General features: G+C 45.7%; 2 protein-coding genes and 1 long non-coding RNA gene across 23 annotated transcripts in view; 1 reads left to right on the top strand and 2 right to left on the bottom strand.

Moving 5' to 3' along the window:
- Positions 1-83: 83 nt before the first annotated feature.
- On the bottom strand, positions 84-4,544 carry ints12 (integrator complex subunit 12). Of its 3 annotated transcripts, none has more exons than XM_052517042.1 (7): positions 4,476-4,544; positions 3,584-3,754; positions 2,905-3,063; positions 2,201-2,397; positions 1,848-2,007; positions 1,317-1,469; positions 84-992 (listed from the first exon to the last, which is right to left on the bottom strand). In XM_052517042.1, the coding sequence occupies exons 2-7, from the start codon at positions 3,740-3,742 to the stop codon at positions 378-380; spliced, it is 1,443 nt and encodes a 480-aa protein (XP_052373002.1). In that variant the 5' UTR covers positions 3,743-3,754; positions 4,476-4,544; the 3' UTR covers positions 84-377. The 3 variants fall into 3 exon arrangements, with proteins under 3 accessions (XP_052373002.1, XP_052373001.1, XP_052373000.1); XM_052517041.1 differs by lacking the exon at positions 4,476-4,544 and adding an exon at positions 4,192-4,355; XM_052517040.1 differs by lacking the exon at positions 4,476-4,544 and adding an exon at positions 4,187-4,354.
- Positions 4,456-25,931, top strand: part of gstcd (glutathione S-transferase, C-terminal domain containing) — a 77,857-nt gene continuing 56,381 nt past the window's right edge. Inside the window, exons 1-6 of one of the 3 annotated variants that reach the window (XM_052517037.1) lie at positions 4,456-4,598; positions 4,906-5,149; positions 5,314-5,541; positions 5,878-6,345; positions 8,339-8,605; positions 15,845-15,938. In XM_052517037.1, coding sequence (XP_052372997.1) covers positions 4,952-5,149; positions 5,314-5,541; positions 5,878-6,345; positions 8,339-8,605; positions 15,845-15,938 — 1,255 coding nt within the window. In that variant the 5' untranslated portion in view covers positions 4,456-4,598; positions 4,906-4,951. The other 2 variants (XM_052517038.1, XM_052517039.1) reach the window with 2 other exon arrangements.
- LOC127929195 (uncharacterized) lies at positions 9,632-14,622 on the bottom strand. 17 transcript variants are annotated; one of them, XR_008133794.1, is made up of 7 exons: positions 13,542-14,622; positions 12,445-12,996; positions 12,199-12,396; positions 10,775-10,822; positions 10,379-10,624; positions 10,131-10,230; positions 9,632-9,826 (listed from the first exon to the last, which is right to left on the bottom strand). It is a non-coding gene; the product is annotated as an uncharacterized LOC127929195 (long non-coding RNA). The 17 variants fall into 17 exon arrangements; XR_008133797.1 differs by having other exon boundaries at positions 12,199-12,694; positions 12,796-12,996; XR_008133788.1 differs by having other exon boundaries at positions 12,199-12,795; positions 12,847-12,996.

Genomic DNA, 25,931 nt, shown 5'->3' with positions numbered 1-25,931 from the left:
CATTTGATGACTGCTTGCTGATGATGTCATGTCCTTTTCAGACTTGAGATTTATCCTCACAAAAAAAAGACAATTCTACTATGTCATAAAAAATAATACATTTTATTACATTTTGCCCCCTCAAAAACAAACATGTTATTTCAATTTTCTGTGATGTGGCTGAGTTTGGACAGAACGAAGAGGCACATTATAGCCACTAACAGTATCTCCAGCAGCATTTCATACATCAATGAAATTCAAGTATTCAATTGGATACGGTTACATCCACGTTACAGTTAATTCAATGCTCTGGCACTCACTCCCATTCATAACTTCCACCTCGAACATCTTACTTACACACTTCTCTCTTCCTTCCCTCACTACTCCTCTCATTCCATTCATTTCTTCAGCTTCTTCTGAGCCGCTTTCTTCTTCACCATCTGCAGGCGTTTCATGGCGTTGAGCTGAGACTCCTGGGACGTGGGCGCCTTGCCACCCCCTGGCGCTTCAGCCGCAGCCTTCGACCCGTTACCGTTCCCATTCCCTGCTCCATTGCCCCCAGACCCTCCGCTGTTTCCTCCCAGGCTGGGCTGAGGCCCACTAGGGGAGGACCCAGGACTTGTCGCCTTCCCCTGGTTCTCCCCACTGGAGGACCGGTTTAGGGTCTGCTTCCCCAGGGTCAGAGGTGGAGGAGGCTTCAGAGGCACAGAGCCGTTTCCACCATCACCATTATTTCCATTTCCTCCTCCGATCGCCATCTTGGAGCCATTGCCACCCAGTCCTCCGCCCGTCTTAGAGCTGGCCAGCCCGGAGAGTCCGGCAGGTTTCTGGCCAGGGGGGGTAGAGGTGGAGGAGGTCTTGCTACTTCCACTTGGCCCTGAGGAGCCAGGTTTGGTGCTGGCACCAGGGCCAGCGGAGGTCTTGGCCCCGAAGGCGGCCCACCCTGTGAGGCCGCTTCCCGACTGCAAGGAGCCGCTGCTACTGGAGGGGTTGGCAGATACTGCTGCAGACGCCTAGGAGGGAAAGAAACAAGCGTTAGAGATGCAATACTCCTAAGCATATCAAAATGACTCTGATCCTTTCCCCTAGTATAATGTCCAGGTATTACACACATGGTCAGTTTGCATGACAACATATAAACATTTAGTCTTTACATTCAACCTAAATGTCCGCCATCTTCGAAAAGGCTATTGCACTGTATGCCATGTAATGTTGTATAATGTCTGGGTATTACATGATCAGGTTGCATTAGACAAGGTATATCTTATTGAAAAATGTAATTTAACCTAAATATGACTTGTAGTTCAAATATGCAGCTCTGGTGTTGTAATGCTTACCTTCACCTCAGTTCGTTTGAAGGCCTGAAAGGTGCTGGATGTGTCGGGTTTGACCTTGAGTTCCGGTTTCTTCACCAGAGGGTCCTTCACCACGGGGGCTGCTGACACAACGGCTGGTGTCGGCTTCTGTGAAGGCTTCTGGGTCTTCTGGGCCTGGCAGGAAAAACAACAACAGCATAAGAACCCATTCAACTGGAGTCTTTTTGGGAGTGTACAACATTACAGAACGTTCAGATAGAAATGTATTGTGTAGAAAATAGATGATTGTCTGTCAGTTAGAGTAAGGAATCGTTTCAGCTGTTCATTACATTTCTATCTTCAACGTTCAGAAGGTCTCAACTCACTGAATACACCCCTTATTATAAGTATTGCTCACATGGTTTGCGTCCAAAATGGCACTCTATTCCCTATATAGTGCACTACTTCTGACAAGCGCACATAGGGATTTGGTTAAAAGTAGTGCACTATGTAAGAAACAGGGTGCCATTTCAGACTCAGCCAGGATGACTTTGTCGTCTATCCATCTCTTACCATGCGTTTCATCTGCCGGGTGCAGCGGGCGCAGTACCACACCAGGCGCGGGTCGTTGACGTCCTTGTCCGTCACCTGGGGCTTGTGGCAGTCCTGGTGGTAGAGGTTGTGGCACTCCTGGCACTCCACTAGCTGGTTGCCCGACGTCACTGTCATCTGCCTGAGGTCATCAACAATTGTATTTATCAATGAAAACACATTACACACAGTACATACAGTCATTCATTACTGAGAGTTAGACGTAGTGTTCACAGGCACCAAGTGGGAAAAAAGGACAAACAGGAAAAGACTACATGGACTTTTTCGTTTTCAGTTGCGACCCAGGTGGCATTCAAAAACGTCCGGGTACCTACCTGCAAACCACACAGGCCAGCCCCATCTCCATGGCGAAGTCGTCAGCGTTGGTCTCCGCGTCGAAGTTGGAGAAGTCAGGCAGAGGTATGTCTTTGAAGGGCTGGACTGTGACGGGGGACGAGCGGTTCTCCTGCTGCTTGGGCTCCAGGCGAGGCTTCTTAGACGGCTCAGGTCCTTCACCTGGCTCTACCCTCACCTGGAAGACAAAGGGAAAGTGCAATAAAGGTTAATAAAGGTGTTATGAAGGTTATATAACAGTGTTATGAAGGTTTATAAAGTTGATATGTAGGTGGTATGTTCTATTTCAACCTCAACAAATACGGATTTCATAGTAAAATGTTGACGTATGACCTTTACGTGGCGGTTTACGTTCTGTGTCATCTCAACAAACTGAAGATATGTCACACTGAACAAATTACTCCAATTATGTATCCAATGTATAACTTTATGTATGTACAGTGGATAATTGTGCATGCATGTTTGGTTCTAGATTGTCTCAGCAAAAGGAATGGAATTACTGGAATATGGATGAATGTCTTAAAATTCAATGTAATAACATTATGTATGACAAACGATTACACATGGTTTTTGTGGTTGTGTTTTCCATGATTTGCAGTACTGGTTTGGTTCTGGAACTAACTAGCCTAGATCATGAATAAATCCCTATCCCCTACTCAGGCACAGCATCCATTCCATTTCGTACCTTGTCTGAAGGCCTCTTCTCCACCTCCTTTTTGCTCTTCTCTGAGCTGCTGGACTTGCTGCTGCTGCTGCTAGATGAAGAGGAGGAGCTACAGGAGGACTTAGAGTCCTGTTTATTTATGCTCATCTTGGACACGGACACCTTTGTCACCTCCACCTCCTGTTGATAGATACAAGGTCTACACTTGTTGTATTCGGCGCAGGTGACAAATAAAGTTTGTTTTTTAAACACGAGGCTTCAGAGCTACTTCTCCAGGATACAAATGTTGGGAGTGACTGAAAGAACTAGAGACAAGCGTCAGCGAAGGGATGTCTGAAATGATAACGATTGACACAGGCAAAGCAAGACACAGGGGCCTAGGCAAGGTTTCATATTTTACACCTCGATCATGTATGTCTATGGATTCCCTTTGGACTACTGTCAAAACCCCATATGATGACATCATAAGAATATAATTGCTCCAGCCTGTAAAATTCTGACAACATCATGTTCTGAAGAGAGGTGAATGAATGCCATATAGTATAATAATAATATATACCATTTAGCAGAACCTTTTGTCCTAAGCCACATAGTCATGTGTGCATACATTTTTGTACGTATGGGTGGTCCTGGGAATGGATCCTACAATCCTGTCTTTGCAAGCACCATGCTCTACCAACTAAGCTACAATAGTCCATACCTTCAGTGATGAGCGGTAAGAGGAATCACTCCCTCTGCCTGATAGAGACTCATCCAGAAGAGCTCGGAGTTTATCCACAGAGTCTTTGTTCTTTGAGTGCAAGTATCCCAGTCCCTTTAGGAAGACAGGGTCCAACTCCAGACTCACTGATGCAGCCATGATCACACTGAACTGTAGATAGAAAGGATATGTAGAATATGGCATATGCTTTGACTATAGGCCCGACCTGTTTTTGGCCTCATCCAGTTGATACATATAGTACTGGCTAATTGGTGATCTCACAGCTAGTGAGTAACTTTAGTGATATTGTTGGACGGCAAAGCTAGACAGAAAACATAACCAACTAGTTACTATTGACACAAAGGTCAACTGCTTCTACACTAACTTGCATGTACATAATGCTAGGTAAGAATTCTGACTTGTACGTGACTGTCAGGCTCTGAAGCTGTCTAGCAAGGTGTCCAGTTGGCTATCTAGCTATACCAAGTAGATAAGTTAACGTTAGCCTTGGTTGGGAAACCTGCTAGCTAGCTCAAGTAGCTAGCTAGCTAGCTAGTAAGCTAGCAAAGGTTAGTTGAGATTCGTCATGTTTGATTACCTTACCTTACCCTCAAATATCTTTAACGTGTATTTCTCACACCAATGTGGTTATTATGACACGTAAGTATTCACAGTAACTTAACAAGTCACATTTGAGCTACTGTAGCTGAAACGCCTTTATTTCCTAGCGGCATTCTTGTCCATCCACTAAATACATCCGAAGAAACAAGCAAGCTAATTTGTTGCACGGTCCTCGACATTACCCGTAGCATATTTTGATTATCTAGACTGTATTCAAAATACGTCAATATAACTATATAGTGTATACATCATTTTGTAATACAATGTTTACATTTAATTGAAGTATGTATGTATCATTGATGAGGTCGGTCTGTATTGACTGTTACCCGTGGAACTGACTTGAGGAAGTGACGTACTTACTATAACAACGTGCACAGTGAGCTTCACATGAACTGTAAGTAGCTCATTTCAATGTATCATAGTTTGCGTGATTGTCAGAACCTAAGCAGAAACGAGGCGTGGGCTAACTATGTAGAGCACTAGCTAAATGTATACCTAGCTAGACAGCTACTACCTAGCTAACAGTAGGTAAGTTAACGTTGGATATGCAAGCATATGCTAGTCTTAGCTAGCAACTTTAGTCTAGCAGACTAAACTCTACTTCACGATATAGACATACATCTTGAGATGTATGGAGTTAACTTTAGTCAGCTAACTTTGGTCAGAGTTTGTTGCCACAATACCATTTGTCGTGTTTACAGGTTTGATTGACACCAATATTCAACCTATTGAGTACCTCCTGTCACAATGACGCAGACAGACCCACATCAGGAGCAGCCAGAGTGTCTCTACCTGGAATTATCATCCCAAAACGAGCAGCCCTCTGTTCCCCTACACACCTCCATCTCACTCTTCCTACTGTCTTACTGCGAGTGCACATCATTCAAAGTCTTCCTCGTCTCTGCCAAGCCTGACACACAAAGCTCACAATCCTGGAAGTCACAGGTTTGTCATTGTCGATTTGCTTTGTGTTGTAGACAGTAATGACAGGCAAAGAAGTCAGGAAAACTTTACTGAGCAGGTTTCAGTCAACTATTTCACACAATATAGTGAAGGTGAATGAATACATGTCAACATCGATATGTGTGACAACGATATTGCTTCGACAGGTACCAACGTCTTTAGCTGTCTCGATGGTCCATGTCAAGGACCTGCCTGTGTTGGTGAGGGGCTGCCGTCTCCCCGCCGTACTGGATGAGACTGGGAGGTACTGCAGGGCCGGGCTGGCTGTGGTGCTCAGGCATATTATAGACAGGACCTGTGAGGCAGACCCCAGAAGGAAGGATGCAGCATCACTGCTAGGGTTCAAGAAGACCTGTCTGAAGGCCTGCGCTGAGGTAAGGGGCAACACTCAATTATTATGGTATGCATGCAGTGCCATTGGCAAAACTATGAATGATTCTGTTTGTTTATAGATGAGATTAGTGTTTTTGTTTTTTGTTTCTAGGCATAATTAAATTGTCACACATCAGTAGGAGCTTTCCCATTGGAAAACCAATTGAATCTTATGTTCTTCCAGAGGGATTTTTTATGAGCTAGTGAATAAGATGGCATAAACTTGTTTACTAGTTGTCTTGGACACACAGTACTGCTGTATAAAAATACAACTCTCCATTACACCAATGCCACAAATATTAGTCAAAATGAATGCATGTTCCTCCTCTCCCTTATAGGTGAGCCAGTGGACCAGGCTGTGTGAGCTCAGTATCCCCTCAGCCGTGGAGGCCCACCTCCGGCAGCCCACTAACCCATCCCTGCACCTCCCATCTGCCCTCCTCAACCTTGAAAAGACACTAGGCGAGCCCGTCAAGGTGCACAACGACGACAAGATCCGCCGGCAGAAGCTCCAGCAGCAGCAGAAGAACCACCAGAAGAAAATCTCTCAGGACCTCCAAGAGGACCAAGGGACAGACGTCACCCAGCCCCAGGATTCGCAGTCCGCCAACGGGCTAGAACTCCAAGCAGCCCTGGCCAAGCTGTATGTGGATAGTGGTGCAGTTCCGTCCACGACCATTAGGGAGAGCTCTGACATCAGGAAAGTGAAGACCACAGAGCTGCCGCAGCTGGAGCATGTGTTTGCCGAGGGGCTGTACTTCACTCTGACTGATGTGGTGTTGCTGCCTTGTATCCATCAATACCTGGTAAGGAAGGCCCTTGGAGGTTATCTGTTAGTTATATGTTTGAAGGGAAGTTAGTCTAGAACTCTTAGCCTGAGTCCTAGATCTGTTTGTGCTGTCTTTTCAACACCATTGCTGTCACTGGCAAAACAGCACAAACAGATGAGACTCAGGCTACAGAGTTCTTGCTTTATGCACTTGATTTATATTCCACGGACCAAGCCTCCCTTCTGCTGGTCACTAAATATGTAAACTACCAGCACTTCTCTTGCAATGTGCATTTCCCAGGCCTGTTTAGTCTCCATGCTAGTTTTAGACAAGTGGTAGCTCTGAGTGTGTGGCGCATTTTATTTTAACAGTAGCATATTACCCTATTGTCCCCTGTCATCACCTGCTACCTCATTTGAGTACTTACACCTGTTGCCATGTCGACCGTATTATGAAGGCCTCTGAAATGATGCATGATGCCCTTCTACATTGAATGTCTCATCAGGTGGTACCTGTACACCCACAGAGGCTTTATACAGTGGAAACCAGGCAGAACAGTGCCTTCCTAAGAGTGTGTGTGTGTGTGTGTGTGTGTGTGTGTGTGTGTGTGTGTGTGTGTGTGTGTGTGTGTGTGTGTGTGTGTCAGCACAGATTCTATTCTCATAGGTGGTCCACCTGGCTGTGAATGATGACAAATAGGTCTATTTTAAATGTAGTTGGTTGATATGCATTTCAATGAACCGGCTTATGGTCATGCTTGGTTCGACTTGCTGATTTTAAAATGATGTCATCGTCAGAGCCTAATTTTGGATGTGAGAAATTAGGTTGCGAGAGTGGTGTTGAAAGGATGAGATTTGCTGCCAATCACTTACTGTAGTTCATCATCAAGTTAGTTTGTAAAATAAAGTTATTTTAATTTGCCCCTCGCTGAATTTTCCTGGGAACGTTTTAGTTATAGATTTCCCATATTTTGTTTAGTGTTTTGGTGGTTTGGGTTTTTATGAGATGCCACCACGGGGTGTTAGTTATCGATCTATTATGCCTTGGAGCCAAGCGGTCAACAGGGTCTCCTCTGCACAGCTCTCTCCTCTTCCATCTCTCCTCCTGTTCTCATAGCTGTATAGCCTGGGATTGGAATGAAGTGAAGTTCTCACAATGAGGCTCTTAGGGGTCAGCTGTGCTCCAGTGGTTTCCAGTTTCACACTCAGCCTAGCATGTCTCCTCTCTTCTCCCACACAGCCACCGCTGTCTATCCACAGATCCACAGGACAGAGAGCCAGATAAAAGACCCTTGGCTTTATCTACTGTCACCTCTTTCTATGCTCTGTCTGTTTCCCTCTACCTTTCTTCTCACTCTCTCTCTCTTGGAAACACACACACAGACACACACACACGTTATGTTCTTCTATCCTCATGGGAACCTTCAATTCATTTCCATTCAAAATCCTATTTTCCCCAACCCCTAAACCTTACTATAGCACTAACCCTAACTCTAACCACTAGCCCCTTACCCCAATCCTAACCTTAATTGTAACCCTAAACCTAACCCCTAAACTTAAAATAGCCTTTGTCCTCATGGGAATGTGGGAAATGTCCCCAAGAGGGAGACGTTTTCTCTGCTCTTTACATCGGCTTTATCTACTGTGAACCTCTTATCAAAACACACACACAGACACACACACGTTATTTCTTCATCCTCATGGGAACCTTCAATTCATTTCCATTCAAAATCCTATTTTCCCCAACCCCTAAACCTTACTATAGTTTTACTATCCTTGTGGGAATTTAATTCCCCACAAGGATAGAATAACTAACATACATACACACCCCTCTACAGCTGTCCATCTCTCTCTCCCAACCCTTGCCTTTCTTAGTGCCTGTCTCTCTCCTCCATCTCCAGAGGGGTGATAAGTGGAGGGGATCAGCCTGGTGGAACCTGGGCTCTTGGTTCAGTGCAGATGACACTTCTGATGAATCATTTAGCTGACTCAGGCCATTGTCTTCACTTTCCCCTCCTCCTCCCCCACAGAGCTCCCTCCAGAGCCACAACGCCAGCGCGCTATCCCAGCTGCCTCTCTTGCTGCGCTGGTACCTCCAGGTCCAGGAAGTCCCCGGGGTCCCCAGGGCGGCCCAGGCCTGTGGGATGGCCCTCTCCACCCCCAAGGCCTTCACTACCGGCCCCCCAACCATAGCCGAAACACAACAGTCCAGCCAAGCAAATCAGGAAAGCCTGGAGATGACGATGAAGGAGGTGCACTTCGTTGGAGGCCCCAGGCCCACTATGACTAAACTCAAAGTAATTGAATATTTTTTTAATCTCTCTCCCACTCCCTCTCGGTCTCTTTCCCCCCTCTCTCTCTCTCTCTGTCAACTCTCCCCTCATGCCTTCCCACCATCTCTTTTTGGGAGGATTAGATGAGGCACATTGAAGGTTTCAGGAAAGCTGTCAGTGGTAAAAACTCACATGCTCTCTAGCAGCAGCGCCTTTCTCTCTCTCTCTGAATGCCTCTAGGCACATCGCGCGCGCAAACACACAGAACTGCCCCAATTTGGTTCTCCCTCATCCCACTGCCTGTCCCTGAGCTGCAACGATAAAGGATTTATGCACTCCAATTGGTTGTAAAATTGTCCCGCTTCCTATAATTGAAGGCTTTCTCGCAGATTATTGCGGCCTTGCTGTTGCGTTCTGTTACTTTAAAGGTTGGTTTGCAGTTGGTCTATCGATGTTTGTGGACTGTTGTCACTGTGACATAATGAACATTATATTTTCGTCCAACATCAAACTTGACGTTGTCGTTATGAAAAATGATAAACACAAAACGAAAGCCAGGCAACTCAAAGGTACTTTCTAAACAATGATTTGGTTCGTTGCGAGCTTGTTGGCTAAATAGCTAGCTGGCTAGCCAGTTACAAAAATGAACAGAGTAACGTTATAGCTGACGACGTCGGAACTTACGATAGATACTTTTTATTCATTGAGGAAATTGAACCCAACACAACATCATCGTTACCTGCAAGGTAAAATTGCTTACGCTTCTGAGTGTGACGAAATAAAAGTAGGTCATTCTGTCTGTCAATTTTAGAACTCCTGCCACGTCTTGTCACAGATGGATTTGTTGCTGTAGCAGCCCAGTAACCAGGACAACGGACAGTCGCAGAGACATGACCTGTTTTCATGTCTGTGCAACAAGGGAACCGACTGTCACAGAGACATGACCTGTTTTCATGTCTGTGTAACAAGGGAACCGACTGTCACAGAGACATGACCTGTTTTCATGTCTGTGCAACAAGGGAACCGACTGTCACAGAGACATGACCTGTTTTCATGTCTGTGCAACAAGGGAACCGACTGTCACAGAGACATGACCTGTTTTCATGTCTGTGTAACAAGGGAACCGACTGTCACAGAGACATGACCTGTTTTCATGTCTGTGTAACAAGGGAACCGACTGTCACAGAGACATGACCTGTTTTCATGTCTGTGTAACAAGGGAACCGACTGTCACAGAGACATGACCTGTTTTCATGTCTGTGCAACAAGGGAACCGACTGTCACAGAGACATGACCTGTTTTCATGTCTGTGCAACAAGGGAACCGACTGTCACAGAGACATGACCTGTTTTCATGTCTGTGCAACAAGGGGAACCGACTGTCACAGAGACATGACCTGTTTTCATGTCTGTGCAACAAGGGGAACCGACTGTCACAGAGACATGACCTGTTTTCATGTCTGTGCAACAAGGGGAACCGACTGTCACAGAGACATGACCTGTTTTCATGTCTGTGCAACAAGGGGAACCGACTGTCACAGAGACATGACCTGTTTTCATGTCTGTGCAACAAGGGAACCGACAGTCGCAGAGACATGACCTGTTTTCATGTCTGTGCAACAAGGGAACCGACAGTCACAGAGACATGACCTGTTTTCATGTCTGCAACAAGGGAACCGACAGTCGCAGAGACATGACCTGTTTTCATGTCTGTGTAACAAGGGAACCGACAGTCATAGAGACATGACCTGTTTTCATGTCTGTGTAACAAGGGAACCGACTGTCATAGAGACATGACCTGTTTTCATGTCTGTAACAAGGGAACCGACAGTCGCAGAGACATGACCTGTTTTCATGTCTGTGCAACAAGGGAACCGACAGTCACAGAGACATGACCTGTTTTCATGTCTGTGTAACAAGGGAACCGACAGTCACAGAGACATGACCTGTTTTCATGTCTGTGTAACAAGGGAACCGACAGTCACAGAGACATGACCTGTTTTCATGTCTGTAACAAGGGAACCGACAGTCACAGAGACATGACCTGTTTTCATGTCTGTGTAACAAGGGAACCGACAGTCGCAGAGACATGACCTGTTTTCATGTCTGTGTAACAAGGGAACCGACAGTCGCAGAGACATGACCTGTTTTCATGTCTGTGTAACAAGGGAACCGACAGTCGCAGAGACATGACCTGTTTTCATGTCTGTAACAAGGGAACCGACAGTCACAGAGACATGACCTGTTTTCATGTCTGTGTAACAAGGGAACCGACAGTCGCAGAGACATGACCTGTTTTCATGTCTGTGTAACAAGGGAACCGACTGTCACAGAGACATGGACCTGTTTTCATGTCTGTGTAACAAGGGAACCGACAGTCGCAGAGACATGACCTGTCTTCATGTCTGTGCAACAAGGGAACCGACAGTCGCAGAGACATGACCTGTTTTCATGTCTGTGTAACAAGGGAACCGACTGTCGCAGAGACATGACCTGTTTTCATGTCTGTGTAACAAGGGAACCGACAGTCGCAGAGACATGACCTGTTTTCATGTCTGTGTAACAAGGGAACCGACTGTCACAGAGACATGGACCTGTCTTCATGTCTGTGTAACAAGGGAACCGACTGTCACAGAGACATGACCTGTTTTCATGTCTGTGTAACAAGGGAACCGACAGTCGCAGAGACATGACCTGTTTTCATGTCTGTGTAACAAGGGAACCGACTGTCACAGAGACATGGACCTGTCTTCATGTCTGTAACAAGGGAACCGACAGTCGCAGAGACATGACCTGTTTTCATGTCTGTGTAACAAGGGAACCGACTGTCGCAGAGACATGACCTGTTTTCATGTCTGTGTAACAAGGGAACCGACTGTCAGAGACATGACCTGTTTTCATGTCTGTGTAACAAGGGAACCGACAGTCGCAGAGACATGACCTGTTTTCATGTCTGTGCAACAAGGGAACCGACAGTCGCAGAGACATGACCTGTTTTCATGTCTGTGTAACAAGGGAACCGACTGTCACAGAGACATTACCTGTTTTCATGTCTGTGTAACAAGGGAACCGACAGTCGCAGAGACATGACCTGTTTTCATGTCTGTGCAACAAGGGAACCGACAGTCGCAGAGACATGACCTGTTTTCATGTCTGTGTAACAAGGGAACCGACTGAGACATGACCTGTTTTCATGTCTGTGTAACAAGGGAACCGACTGTCTGAGACATGACCTGTTTTCATGTCTGTGTAACAAGGGAACCGACTGTCTGAGACATGACCTGTTTTCATGTCTGTGTAACAAGGGAACCGACTGTCTGAGACATGACCTGTTTTCATGTCTGTGTAACAAGGGAACCGACAGTCACAGAGACATGACCTGTTTTCATGTCTGTGTAACAAGGGAACCGACAGTCGCAGAGACATGACCTGTTTTCATGTCTGTGTAACAAGGGAACCGACTGAGACATGACCTGTTTTCATGTCTGTGTAACAAGGGAACCGACTGTCTGAGACATGACCTGTTTTCATGTCTGTGTAACAAGGGAACCGACTGTCTGAGACATGACCTGTTTTCATGTCTGTGTAACAAGGGAACCGACTGTCTGAGACATGGACCTGTCTTCATGTCTGTAACAAGGGAACCGACAGTCGCAGAGACATGACCTGTTTTCATGTCTGTGTAACAAGGGAACCGACTGTCACAGAGACATGACCTGTTTTCATGTCTGTGTAACAAGGGAACCGACAGTCACAGAGACATGACCTGTTTTCATGTCTGTGTAACAAGGGAACCGACAGTCACAGAGACATGACCTGTTTTCATGTCTGTGTAACAAGGGAACCGACTGTCTGAGACATGACCTGTTTTCATGTCTGTGTAACAAGGGAACCGACAGTCACAGAGACATGACCTGTTTTCATGTCTGTGTAACAAGGGAACCGACAGTCACAGAGACATGACCTGTTTTCATGTCTGTGCAACAAGGGAACCGACTGTCACAGAGACATGACCTGTTTTCATGTCTGTGTAACAAGGGAACCGACTGTCACAGAGACATGACCTGTTTTCATGTCTGTGCAACAAGGGAACCGACTGTCACAGAGACATGACCTGTTTTCATGTCTGTGTAACAAGGGAACCGACTGTCACAGAGACATGACCTGTTTTCATGTCTGTGCAACAAGGGAACCGACTGTCACAGAGACATGGACCTGTTTTCATGTCTGTGCAACAAGGGGAACCGACTGTCACAGAGACATGACCTGTTTTCATGTCTGTGTAACAAGGGAACCGACTGTCACAGAGACATGACCTGTTTTCATGTCTGTGCAACAAGGGAACCGACTGTCACAGAGACATGACCTGTTTTCATGTCTGTGTAACAAGGGAACCGACTGTCACAGAGACATGACCTGTTTTCATGTCTGTGTAACAAGGGAACCGACAGTCGCAGAGACATGACCTGTTTTCATGTCTGTGTAACAAGGGAACCGACTGTCTGAGACATGACCTGTTTTCATGTCTGTGTAACAAGGGAACCGACTGTCTGAGACATGACCTGTTTTCATGTCTGTGTAACAAGGGAACCGACTGTCTGAGACATGACCTGTTTTCATGTCTGTGCAACAAGGGAACCGACTGTCACAGAGACATGACCTGTTTTCATGTCTGTGTAACAAGGGAACCGACAGTCACAGAGACATGACCTGTTTTCATGTCTGTGTAACAAGGGAACCGACTGTCACAGAGACATGACCTGTTTTCATGTCTGTGCAACAAGGGAACCGACTGTCACAGAGACATGACCTGTTTTCATGTCTGTGCAACAAGGGGAACCGACTGTCACAGAGACATGACCTGTTTTCATGTCTGTGCAACAAGGGAACCGACTGTCACAGAGACATGACCTGTTTTCATGTCTGTGCAACAAGGGAACCGACTGTCACAGAGACATGACCTGTTTTCATGTCTGTGTAACAAGGGAACCGACTGTCACAGAGACATGACCTGTTTTCATGTCTGTGTAACAAGGGAACCGACTGTCACAGAGACATGACCTGTTTTCATGTCTGTGCAACAAGGGAACCGACTGTCACAGTGATGGTCCACAGACATTCCACATGAGTATACATTAAATCTCGTTTTGACCAGCTACACTTGTTGCATTCTAATTGTTTACAGACATGTCATTAGACCAAGTGTAAACCACATTTTAATAGTGATTTGCTGTGTAATTGTTTGACAGGTAATCAAATTGAAGTCGTCATTTTCGTCCCATAGGCCACTTTTATATTTGCCACCACTTTACACTATAGTGCACATCTTTCACTTTCCCCTCAAACTTTGATTTGAATAAAAACACTGAATCCAATACAAAAATAATACAATTTTACAGCCAGACTGTCCTGCTTGTATTAATTGCAAAAAAAGCACCACCACTGCTCAGTACACACCCGCTAGCATCATTACTCCACACTCTCAATATAGCCTACAGCCTCTCAGGGTGTAATTACTAGCACGGTTAGCGCTGGACTCCAAATGGCTGCCTGGAACACGTTATGGTGTAGCGGTTTCAGTGGGACACAAACCGACACAGCTGTCAAGGCAGGAAACTGCTTTCTCAGCTGGCTCAAACCTTCCTAACACTGAACACCCTCACTGTTCTTTGGCACGGCTGGTCCCAAGTATAAATCAGAGATTTCTTGCTGGCCAACTACGGCAGGAAGTGCATCAGCCAATCGTAAATGTTGATAACAAGTTGCCCTCTTAGAATGTGATATTCAACCCTGGTCGATTACGGAGTAGGAACAGGTGCACACAGTTGGAACATGCACTGACATAGGAACGTACACACACACATACTGCCCACACACACATATACTGCCGTCCCTCGCCTGCCCAGACGGATTTTGGTGTTGGTTGGCTTTGTGCGTGTGTGCATGTGTTTGTGTGGTCGTCACCGGCAGGACTGGAGTGCAGCTGTTGTACGGTCTGGGGCCTTGGTGGAGCCAAGGGGCCTGTGTGTGTCGAGGCCAGTCCAGGGCACACAGAGAGAGGGAAAGAGAGAGGGCTAGGCTCCAACAGGGTGACGTGCTATCCCTGACTGCTGCTTACCAAAGCCACTACATCTCATCTGTCCACCACACAAACAATCTGAATCACCTCCTACTGTCAAGCTGAGAATATAATTGTATACAGAGCTGCTTCACCTTGTCTTCCCATTTCACTCACACACACTGTAGTGAGGGAGGAGATTGACACGCCCAGTGATGTCTGTCAGTCCTAGAGCCTCTTTCCCCCAGGTCTCTGTGTGTGTGTGTGTGTGTGCCAGGCTTCCAAAGGCTTCTTGCCAGGTGCACTGAGAAATAAGAGTGACAGTTTCCAAATGTATCTCTGCAGTATGTACCTGCTGTCTCCTACGCTGTAGTGCACCAGCTTGGAACTGGTTCAAGAGGCCATTTTATTTTTGTTACCCAACTATGACACAAAACAGGCAGCCTCTTCAAGGTCATTTTTATAGTTTGTGATTTTCCCTCTGAATGACTGCCTCAGGCATGCAGCAAATGCCCTTATTTTCATACTTATTTATTTCCATGAAGTCCATTATTTTAATGGAAAAATATATGAGGAAAAAATCACAATAAAAAAAACTGCCAAGGAAGGTTTAGCTCAAAGCTTTTGATTTGGATGAAGAATGTCCTTGGTGATTTAATATGGCGTTTAGAAAACGGCCCTTTTTTATGCCTGAAGAAAGAGGGCATTGTTTTGTACCAATGAAAGATAAAAGGCAGTTTATCTGTATAACACTGCTAATATCTTGCTAACTTTTGACGAGGAATGTTCTTTGTGAACTAAGCTTTCATAACGCTTTCATCCAGTATCCAGAGGCCAGTGTTCAAAGCTGCAGTGTTTGTCCCCATCCGTAGGTCTTTACCTGTAATATACATCTCTTCAGTTCTGGAGAACACCTCCATCCCCCTATGAGCCGAGTAACAAGGCCAACTTAACAGACAGCGTGTTTCTCTACAGGGAGAGAACGAGAGAGAAAAAAGGATTGGAAAGAAAAAGCGTCCTTTGTCCTCAGGTGGTTCTTCAGATTGGAACAGGGTTAACGGCGGTCAGGGTGGAAGAGTGCTCCCTACTCTCTGTAAACCACTTCATTACTGCTGGTTGAGACCAGAAAGACCCTGTAGGCTCTGAGAGACAAGTTTCTATGGTAACCTTGATGGTGTGTGTGTCCGTGTGTGGGTGTTCCCGTAGGAGAGGGGTATTGAGGCCGTCTTCTCACCTCATCCTTGCCCCTCCTGGACCCTCCCCTGGGACAGCTTACCGGAGGCCGTCAACCCAACTGAAGGTACTACTTTCATCCCTCCTCTCCATCCCTCTCCCCTCTTCCCTCTCTCCTTTCCTGTCTCCCTTTGTTCATCCATCTCTCCTTTCCATCCCTCTCCCTTCTTCCCTCTCCTTTCCTGTCTCCCTTTGTTCATCCATCTCTCCTCTCCCTTCTTCCCTCTCTCCTTTCCTGTCTCCCTTTGTTCATCCATCTCTCCTCTCCCCTCTTCCCTCTCTCCTTTCCTGTCTCCCTTTGTTCATCCATCTCTCCTCTCCATCCCTCTCCCCTCTTCCCTCTCTCCTTTCCTGTCTCCCTTTGTTCATCCATCTCTCCTTTCCATCCCTCTCCCTTCTTCCCTCTCTCCTTTCCTGTCTCCCTTTGTTCATCCATCTCTCATTTCCATCCCTCTCCTCTCTTCCCTCTCTCCTTTCCTGTCTCCCTTTGTTCATCCATCTCTCCTCTCCATCCCTCTCCCTTCTTCCCTCTCTCCTTTCCTGTCTCCCTTTGTTCATCCATCTCTCCTCTCCACCCTTCCCTCTCTCCTTTCCTGTCTCCCTTCGCTCATCCATTTCTCCTCTCCATCCCTCTCCCCTCTTCCCTCTCTCCTTTCCTGTCTCCCTTCGCTCATCCATCTCTCCTCTCCATCCCTCTCCCCTCTTCCCTCTCTCCTTTCCTGTATCCCTTCGCTCATCCATCTCTCCTCTCCATCCCTCTCCCCTCTTCCCTCTCTCCTTTCCTGTCTCCCTTTGTTCATCCATCTCTCCTTTCCATCCCTCTCCCCTCTTCCCTCTCTCCTTTCCTGTCTCCCTTTGTTCATCCATCTCTCCTTTCCATCCCTCTCCCCTCTTCCCTCTCTCCTTTCCTGTCTCCCTTTGTTCATCCATCTCTCCTTTCCATCCCTCTCCCCTCTTCCCTCTCTCCTTTCCTGTTCCCTTTGTTCATCCATCTCTCCTTTCCATCCCTCTCCCCTCTTCCCTCTCTCCTTTCCTGTCTCCCTTTGTTCATCCATCTCTCCTCTCCATCCCTCTCTCCTTTCCTGTCTCCCTTCGCTCATCCATCTCTCCTCTCCATCCCTCTCCCCTCTTCCCTCTCTCCTTTCCTGTCTCCCTTTGTTCATCCCTCTCTCCTCTCCATCCCTCTTCCCTCTCCTTTCCTGTCTCCCTTTGTTCATACATCTCTCCCCTCTATCCCTCTTCCCTCTCTCCTTCCCTGTCTCCCTTTGTTCATCCATCTCTCCTTTCCATCCCTCGCCCCTCTTCCCTCTCTCCTTCCCTGTCTCCCTTCGCTCATCCATCTCTCCTCTCCATCCCTCTCCCCTCTTCCCTCTCTCCTTTCCTGTCTCCCTTTGTTCATCCATCTCTCCATCCTTTTCTCCTTCCCTTTCCTCATCCAATCACCCTTACTGAGTCAGAAAGCCATATCAAACACCATTGATATGTGCGGGAGCATCCCGGTACACGCTGCATAAATGTTTGCATAAAACATCACTACTACTTTGGCTTGGTGTGAGTTCCATCAACGAGTCGCCCCCTTTCAAACAAAAACACACACAATCAGTGGAAGTGTCTGTGACCGGCTGAGCCTTCCGAGACGTAATGCGTTCTCCAAGGAGCCCCCCCTAATGACTTCTGAAGCGGTGCTGTGATGTATTCTCTCAGTGTGGTTGGGGCTAAGTGAGACAGGCCTGTCACCGGGACAGGGACACACTCCTCGGACCGTAGAGCCGTCGTCGGGAACATAGTGGCGGCTCTGTTGCCGTGGCAGCCGTGTCTGACGGACGGGCGGTGGAAGCAGGGTTGATTGCAGTCCCAGGTGTCGCGAGTCAAGCGGAGAAATTAGTCTCTCCTTGGAGGTGGAGGGGGCGAGCACTTTCCTTATTAGTGTGTTTACTATACCCTGAGAAGGCTAATAAATGAGTGTGTTCCTTAATGAGGATGATAGATGCTAGTGTTATTCTAGCGCAGCGTGAAGGGGTTCTATTACACGTGTGTGTGTGTACATTCACATGTGTGTCATGCTTACGGCTCATCTTAACGTGCGTTAAAGCAGCTGGAGTACATCAAGGTCATTATAGAGGAATGTGTGTGTACAGATAGCAAGGACACACACACACACACAGCAGTGGGTTCAGTTCAGTTGGTAATATAGTGAGGAAATGCATCCCACCTTACACTGAACTAATTTCAATAAACTACAGTGGCATCATGTCCTTTATTTGTGTAAAGGAGAGAAGACGAAGGAGCATCTTCAAACTATTGAGATGCCCCAAACTGTTGTCTGTGATAAAATGGCAGGATTGTTCTCTCAGGTTGTTCCTGTGCTTTCTGTCTAACTGAATCTTGGATTTCAAACAAGGATGTTGTGTGGGTGTGAAGGTACATGTTGTTGTGGTCAGTGTTGTCTGTTATAAGAATTTTCCTTCCTTTTTCACTGTGTCCGTGTGGTTCCGGCCAGTGGGCGGATACGGGATGTGTTCCGACAACCGTCCTCCGGTTTCTTTCCAATGAATTCAGCAGACAGTATCGAGAACAGAACATGTTCTCATTCAGAAGGAGTTTAACACAGACACTTGAAGTCAACCGGCTCTGGATGATTTAGCTATTTTAGTTACCTCCAACCTCTCACATAACTGTCCAGACACTGGCAATATTCCACTTGTCATTCCCTTTCCAGTCATGCATTCCTTATCACCCCGACATGCTATCTCTTTATATACACTCCAGTCCAGACATTTGCTAAATTGACACTCAAGCATACCCACATTCTCTCTCTCCGTGTGTCTCTCTCTCTCTCCCTCTCTCGGTGTGTCTCTCTCTCTCTATCTCTTGGTGTGTGTGTGTTTCTCTCGGTGTGTCTCTCTCTCTGTCTTGCTCTCTTTCTCTCTCGGTGTGTCTCTTTCTCGGTGTGTCTCTCTCTCGGTGTGTCTCTCTCTCTGTCTTGCTCTCTTTCTTTGCTCCTATACACTGCTAAACAGAGCTAAGTAGTGTGGGCAGTGTGACCGTTCTGAGTGGGTGAATCATAGAGAAACTTGATGTTGTTGGGTACTCTAGTTGATGAACAGAGGCTCTAAAGAGATCCGTGTGACTGCTGCTGCTGGCTGTAGTGTAGGTAGGTTCCCTCTGTGTTCCTGAGTCAGGGTAATTAGTCAGAGTGGAGATGAGACAGACCATTTGTCAGGGACCTGTAGTGACTGGGCCTTCAACGCCTGTCAGCGCCTCACCAAACACACCCATTCTTCTACCACCACCTCACAAGGAGACAGAAAAATGAGCAGGGAGGTGCCGTCACTGCAGCCATGCGGCAAATCAAATGTTATTGGTCACATACACATATTTAGCAGATGTTACGGGTGTAGCGAAATGCTTGTGTTCCTAGTTCCAACAGTACAGTAGTATCTAACAATACACACAACTAAAAGTAAAATAATGGAATTAAGAAATATATAAATATTAGGACGGGCAATGTCAGAGTGGCATAGACTAGAATTAAGCAATAAGGCCCGAGGGGGTGTGGTATATGATCAATATACTACGGTATACTGGCCATATACCACAATTCCCCGAGGTGCCTTATCGCTTTTATAAACTGGTTACCAAATGTTTTGTCGTACCTGTGGTATACTGTCTGATATACAGTGCCTTGCGAAAGTATTCGGCCCCCTTGACCTTTGCAACCTTTTGCCACATTTCAGGCTTCAAACATAAAGATATAAAACTGTATTTTTTTGTGAAGAATCAACAACAAGTGGGACACAATCATGAAGTGGAACGACATTTATTGGATATTTCAAACTTTTTTAACAAATCAAAAACTGAAAAATTGGGCGTGCAAAATTATTCAGCCCCTTTACTTTCAGTGCAGCAAACTCTCTCCAGAAGTTCAGTGAGGATCTCTGAATGATCCAATGTTGACCTAAATGACTAATGATGATAAATACAATCCACCTGTGTGTAATCAAGTCTCCGTATAAATGCACCTGCACTGTGATAGTCTCAGAGGTCCGTTAAAAGCGCAGAGAGCATCATGAAGAACAAGGAACACACCAGGCAGGTCCGAGATACTGTTGTGAAGATGTTTAAAGCTGGATTTGGATACAAAAAGATTTCCCAAGCTTTAAACATCCCAAGGAGCACTGTGCAAGCGATAATATTGAGATGGAAGGAATATCAGACCACTGCAAATCTACCAAGACCTGGCCGTCCCTCTAAACTTTCAGCTCATACAAGGAGAAGACTGATCAGAGATGCAGCCAAGAGGCCCATGATCACTCTGGATGAACTGCAGAGATCTACAGCTGAGGTGGGAGACTCTGTCCATAGGACAACAATCAGTCGTATATTGCACAAATCTGGCCTTTATGGAAGAGTCGCAAGAGGAAAGCCATTTCTTAAAGATATCCATAAAAAGTGTTGTTTAAAGTTTGCCACAAGCCACCTGGGAGACACACCAAACATGTGGAATAAGGTGCTCTGGTCAGATGAAACCAAAATTGAACTTTTTGGCAACAATGCAAAACGTTATGTTTGGCGTAAAAGCAACACAGCTCATCACTCTGAACACACCATCCCCACTGTCAAACATGGTGGTGGCAGCATCATGGTTTGGGCCTGCTTTTCTTCAGCAGGGACAGGGAAGATGGTTAAAATGGATGGGAAGATGGATGGAGCCAAATACAGGACCATTCTGGAAGAACCTGATGGAGTCTGCAAAAGACCTGAGACTGGGACGGAGATTTGTCTTCCAACAAGACAATGATCCAAAACATAAAGCAAAATCTACAATGGAATGGTTCAAAAATAAACATATCCAGGTGTTAGAATGGCCAAGTCAAAGTCCAGACCTGAATCCAATCGAGAATCTGTGGAAAGAACTGAAAACTGCTTTTCACAAATGCTCTCCATCCAACCTCACTGAGCTCGAGCTGTTTTGCAAGGAGGAATGGGAAAAAATGTCAGTCTCTCGATGTGCAAAACTGATAGAGACATACCCCAAGCGACTTACAGCTGTAATCGCAGCAAAAGGTGGCGCTACAATGTATTAACTTAAGGGGGCTGAATAATTTTGCACGCCCAATTTTTCAGTTTTAGATTTGTTAAAAAAGTTTGAAATATCCAATAAATGTCATTCCACTTCATGATTGTGTCCCACTTGTTGTTGATTCTTCACAAAACATACAGTTTTATATCTTTATGTTTGAAGCCTGAAATGTGGCAAAAGGTCGCAAAGTTCAAGGGGGCCGAATACTTTCGCAAGGCACTGTAGCCTCCCAAAGCATTTCATGATGACAGAAGTGAGTGCTATGGGTCAATAGTAATTTAGTTCAGTTACCTTCACTTTCTTGGGTACAGGAACAATGGTGGACATCTTGAAGCAAGTGGGGACAGCAAACTGGGACAGGGAGAGATTGAATATGTCCGTAAACATTCCAGCCAGCTGGTCTGCGCATGCTCTGAAGACGTGGCTTGGGATGCCGTCTGGGCTGGAGGAACAGAGGTGCCGTGCCTGCAGCCACGCATGGAGGAATGGAGGAGGAGGCAGGGGAGGGAGAGAGATGGATGGAGGGAGAGAGGCACATAGCTGTCATGCCTATAACATTATTCTCATTACGAGCTCTTTTGGTACAAGGAGTTAATGTTAGGATCATTGTTGCTGAAGTCTTTTCGGGGCGAGGGTGTAAGCTGCGTGAAGGTGTAAGTGAAGGCCAAGGTGTTGTCGGGGCGAGGGTGTAGGCTTAGTGAAGGTGTAAGTGGAGGCCAAGGTGTTGTTGGGGCAGGGGTGTAGGCTTAGTGAAGGTGTAAGTGGAGGCCAAGGTGTTGTTGGGGCAGGGGTGTAGGCTTAGTGAAGGTGTTAGTGGAGGCCAAGGTGTTGTTGGGGCGGGGTGTAGGCTTAGTGAAGGTGTAAGTGGAGGCCAAGGTGTTGTTGGGGCAGGGGTGTAGGCTTAGTGAAGGTGTTAGTGGAGGCCAAGGTGTTGTTGGGGCAGGGGTGTAGGCTTAGTGAAGGTGTAAGTGGAGGCCAAGGTGTTGTTGGGGCAGGGGTGTAGGCTTAGTGAAGGTGTTAGTGGAGGCCGAGGTGAAGTACCGATGTTAAATGTGGTGTGGTTGCTTTGACAACAGCACGAACCTCCCTCTGTGAGCACACTGCTACTTGAAGGAAGATTTGAACCCATTTAACCACAAAATGTCTCCAGGTTTTCACCATCATTGTAAAGCCCTAGTTATTTTGTTGCTGTGACAGTCATTTCTGAAGATTATTATTATCCCCCACAGCTGCATCATTTGTTGGGGATGACATGTTTACTGTTGCCTTGTTTGGTTCACTGAAGCTGGAGACTCATATCTCACTCTCTAACTTTGAGCACCAGCTGTCAGAGCAGCTCGTAGATCACTGCACCTGTAAATAGCCCATCTGTAAATTGCCCATCCAACTACCTCATCCCCATACTGTTATTTATTTTTTTATGCTCCTTTGCAAACCAGTATTTCTACTTGCACATTCATCTTCTGCACATATATCACTCCAGTTTTTAATTGCTAAATTGTAATTATTTCGCCACTATGGCCTATTTATTGCCTTACCTCCCTTATCCTACCTCATTTGCACACACTGTAGATAGACTTTTTATTTTTCTCTTGTGTTATTGACTGTATGTTTGTTTATCCCATGTGTACCTCTGTGTTTTTGTTTGTGTCACACGGCTTTGCTTTATCTTGGCCAGGTTGCAGTTGTAAATGAGAACTTGTTCTCAACTAGCCTACCCGGTTAAATAAAGGTGAAATCAAAAGCCGCCCGGCCTGCCACAATGAGTCCCTAGAGCTCGCTGAGCCAAACGACGCTGGGCCAATTGTGCGCCGCCCTATGGGACTCCCGGTCATAGCCATTTGTGACACATTGAACCCAGGTCTGTAGTGACTCGGGAGGCCCAAAAAACTTCCTTTTTTAAATACAACTGTTCCCTGTTACTTTATTTGGCACCTAATAGGCACCTATTATAACCACTTTATTTAATTGAACCTCTTGAAATGGGAAAACAAGATGTTTTTTATTAAGTTTAACATGTGCTCTTTATGACAATGTTACAATGAGGTGACACACTACTAGAGGTCGACCGGTTAATCGGCCTGGCCGATTTCAAGTTTTCTTAACAATCGGTTATCGTCCTTTTTGGACACCGATTATGGCCGATTACATTGCAATCCACGATGAGACTGCGTGGCAGGCTGACCACCTGTTACGGGAGTGCTGCATCAAAAAGAACCTTGTGGCTGCAAGGAGCCAAGGTGCTAGCTAGCATTAAACTTATCTCATAAAAAAACAATCAATCTTCACAATCACTAGTTAACTACACACGGTTGATGATATTACTAGGTTAACTAAATCAAATCAAAGTTTATTTGTCACGTGCGCCGAATACAACAGGTGTAAACCTTACAGTGAAATACTTACTTGTGTTAGGTGAACAATAGGTAAGTAAATAAATAAAACAACAGTAAAAAGACAGGCTATATATAGTAGCAAGGCTATAAAAGTAGCGAGGCTACATACAGACACTAGCTTGTCTTGCTTTGCATATAATCAAAGTGGTGCCTGTTAATTTACCATCGAATCACAGCCCACTTAAACTCTGCCAAATGGGGGATGATTTGACAAAAGCACATTCGCAAAAAAAAGCACAATCGTTGCACATATGTACCTAGCCATGAACATCAAAGCCTTCTTTCAATACACATAAGTATATATTTTTAAACCTGCATATTAGCAGGCAATATTAACTAGGGAAATTGTGTCACTTCCCTTGCGTTCAGTGCAAGCAGAGTCAGGGTATATGCAGCAGTTTGGGGCGGCTGTCTCATTGCAAACTGTGTGAAGACAGTTTCTTCCTAACAAAGACCGTAATTAAGTTGCCAGAATGTCACATAATTATGACATGATGTTAAAGGTTGTGCAATGTAACAGCAATATTTAGACTTAGGTTTGCCAACCTTTCGATAAAATGCAGAACGTTTCCATATTTCACTGAAAGAATAAAAGTTTTGCTTTCGAAATTATAGTTTCCACATTTGACCACATTAATGACCAAAGGCTCGTATTTCTGTGTGTTTATTATAATTAAGTCTATGATTTGATAGAGCAGTCTGACTGAGCGGTGGTAGGCAGCAGCAGGCTCGTAAGCATTCATTCAAACAGCACTTTACTGCGTTTGCGAGCAGTTCTTAGCAATACTCATGATGCACAGCGCTGTTTATGACTTCAAGCTTATCAACTCCCGAGATTAGGCTGGCAATAATAAAGTGCCTGTAAGAACATCCAATAGTCAAAGGTATATGAAATACAAATGGTGTAGAGAAAAATAGTTGACGCGTCATAATTCCTATAATAACAACCTAAAACTTCTTAACTGGGAATATTGAAGTCTCATGTTAAAAGGAACCACCAGCTTTCATATGTTCTCATGTTCTGAGCAAGGAACTTCAAAGTTAGCATTTTTACATGGCACATATTGCGCTTTTACTTTCTTCTCCAACACTGTTTTTGCATTATTTAAACCAAATTGAACATGTTTCATTATTTATTTGAGACTAAATTGATTTTATTTCTGTATTAAGTTAAAATAAGTGTTCATTGTTCATTCAGTATTGTTGCAATTGTCATTATTACAAATAAACGCTGCAAAAAAAGAAACGTCCTCTCACTGTCAACTGCATTTATTTTCATCAAACTTAACGTGTAAATATTTTATGACCATAAGATTCAACAACTAAGACATAAACTGAACAAGTTCCACAGACATGTGACTAACATATATCAAATAATGTGTCCTTGAACAAAGGGGGAGGGTCAAAATCAAAAGTAACTGTCAGTATCTGGTGTGGCCACCAGCTGCATTAAGTACTGCAGTGCATCTCCTCCTCATGGACTGCACCAGATTAGCCAGTTCTTGCTGTGAGATGTTACCCCACTCTTCCACCAAGACACCTGCAAGTTTCCGGACCTTTCTGGGTGGAATGGCCCTAGCGCCCACCCTCCGATCCAACAGGTCCCAGGCGTGCTCAATGGGATTGAGATCCGGACTCTTCGCTGGCCATGACAGAACACTGACGTTCATGTCTTGCAGGAAATCACTCACAGAACGAGCAGTATGGCTGGTGGCGTTGTCATGCTGGAGGGTCATGTCAGGATGAGCCTGCAGGAAGGGTACCACATGAGGGAGGAGGATGTCTTCCCTGTAACGCACAGTGTTGAGATTGCCTGCAATGACAGCAAGCTCAGTCTGATGATGCTGTGACACACCGCTCTAGACCATGACGGACCCTTCACCTCCAAATCGATCCCGCTCCAGAGTACAGGCCTCGGAGTAACGCTCATTCCTTCGACGATAAACGCGAATCTGACCATCACCCCTGGTGAGACAAAACCACAACTCGTCAGTGAAGAGCACTTTTTGCCAGTCCTGTCTGGTCCAGCGACCGTTGTTGTCTGGTGAGGACCTGCCTTATAACAAAGCCTACAAGCACTCAGTCCAGCCTCTCTCAGCCTATTGCGGACAGTCTGAGCACCGATGGAGGGATTGTGCGTTCCTGGTGTAACTCGGGCAGTTGTTGTTGCCATCCTGTACTTGTCCCGCAGGTGTGATGTTTGGATCCTGTGCAGGTGTTGTTACACGTGGTCTGCCACTGCGAGGATGATCAGCTTTCCGTCCTGTCTCCCTGTAGTGCTGTCTTAAGCATCTCGCATTACGGAAATGGCAATTTATTGCTCTGGCCACATCTGCAGTACTCATGCCTCCTTGCAGCATGCCTAAGACACGTTCACGCAGATGAGCAGGGACCCTGGGCATCTTTCTTTTGGTGTTTTTCAGAGTCAGTAGAAAGGCCTCTTTAGTGTCCTAAGTTTTCATAACTGTGACCTTAATTGCCTACTGTCTGTAAGCTGTTAGTGTCTTAATGACCGTTCCATAGGTGCATGTTCATTAATTGTTTATGGGTCATTGAACAAGCACGGGAAACAGTGTTTAAA

Source organism: Oncorhynchus keta, unplaced genomic scaffold, assembly GCF_023373465.1.
Source record: "Oncorhynchus keta strain PuntledgeMale-10-30-2019 unplaced genomic scaffold, Oket_V2 Un_scaffold_5722_pilon_pilon, whole genome shotgun sequence".
NCBI lineage: Eukaryota > Metazoa > Chordata > Actinopteri > Salmoniformes > Salmonidae > Oncorhynchus > Oncorhynchus keta.
The sequence above is the reverse complement of the archived record's forward strand: the minus strand, read 5'-3'. Positions and strand labels throughout refer to the sequence as shown.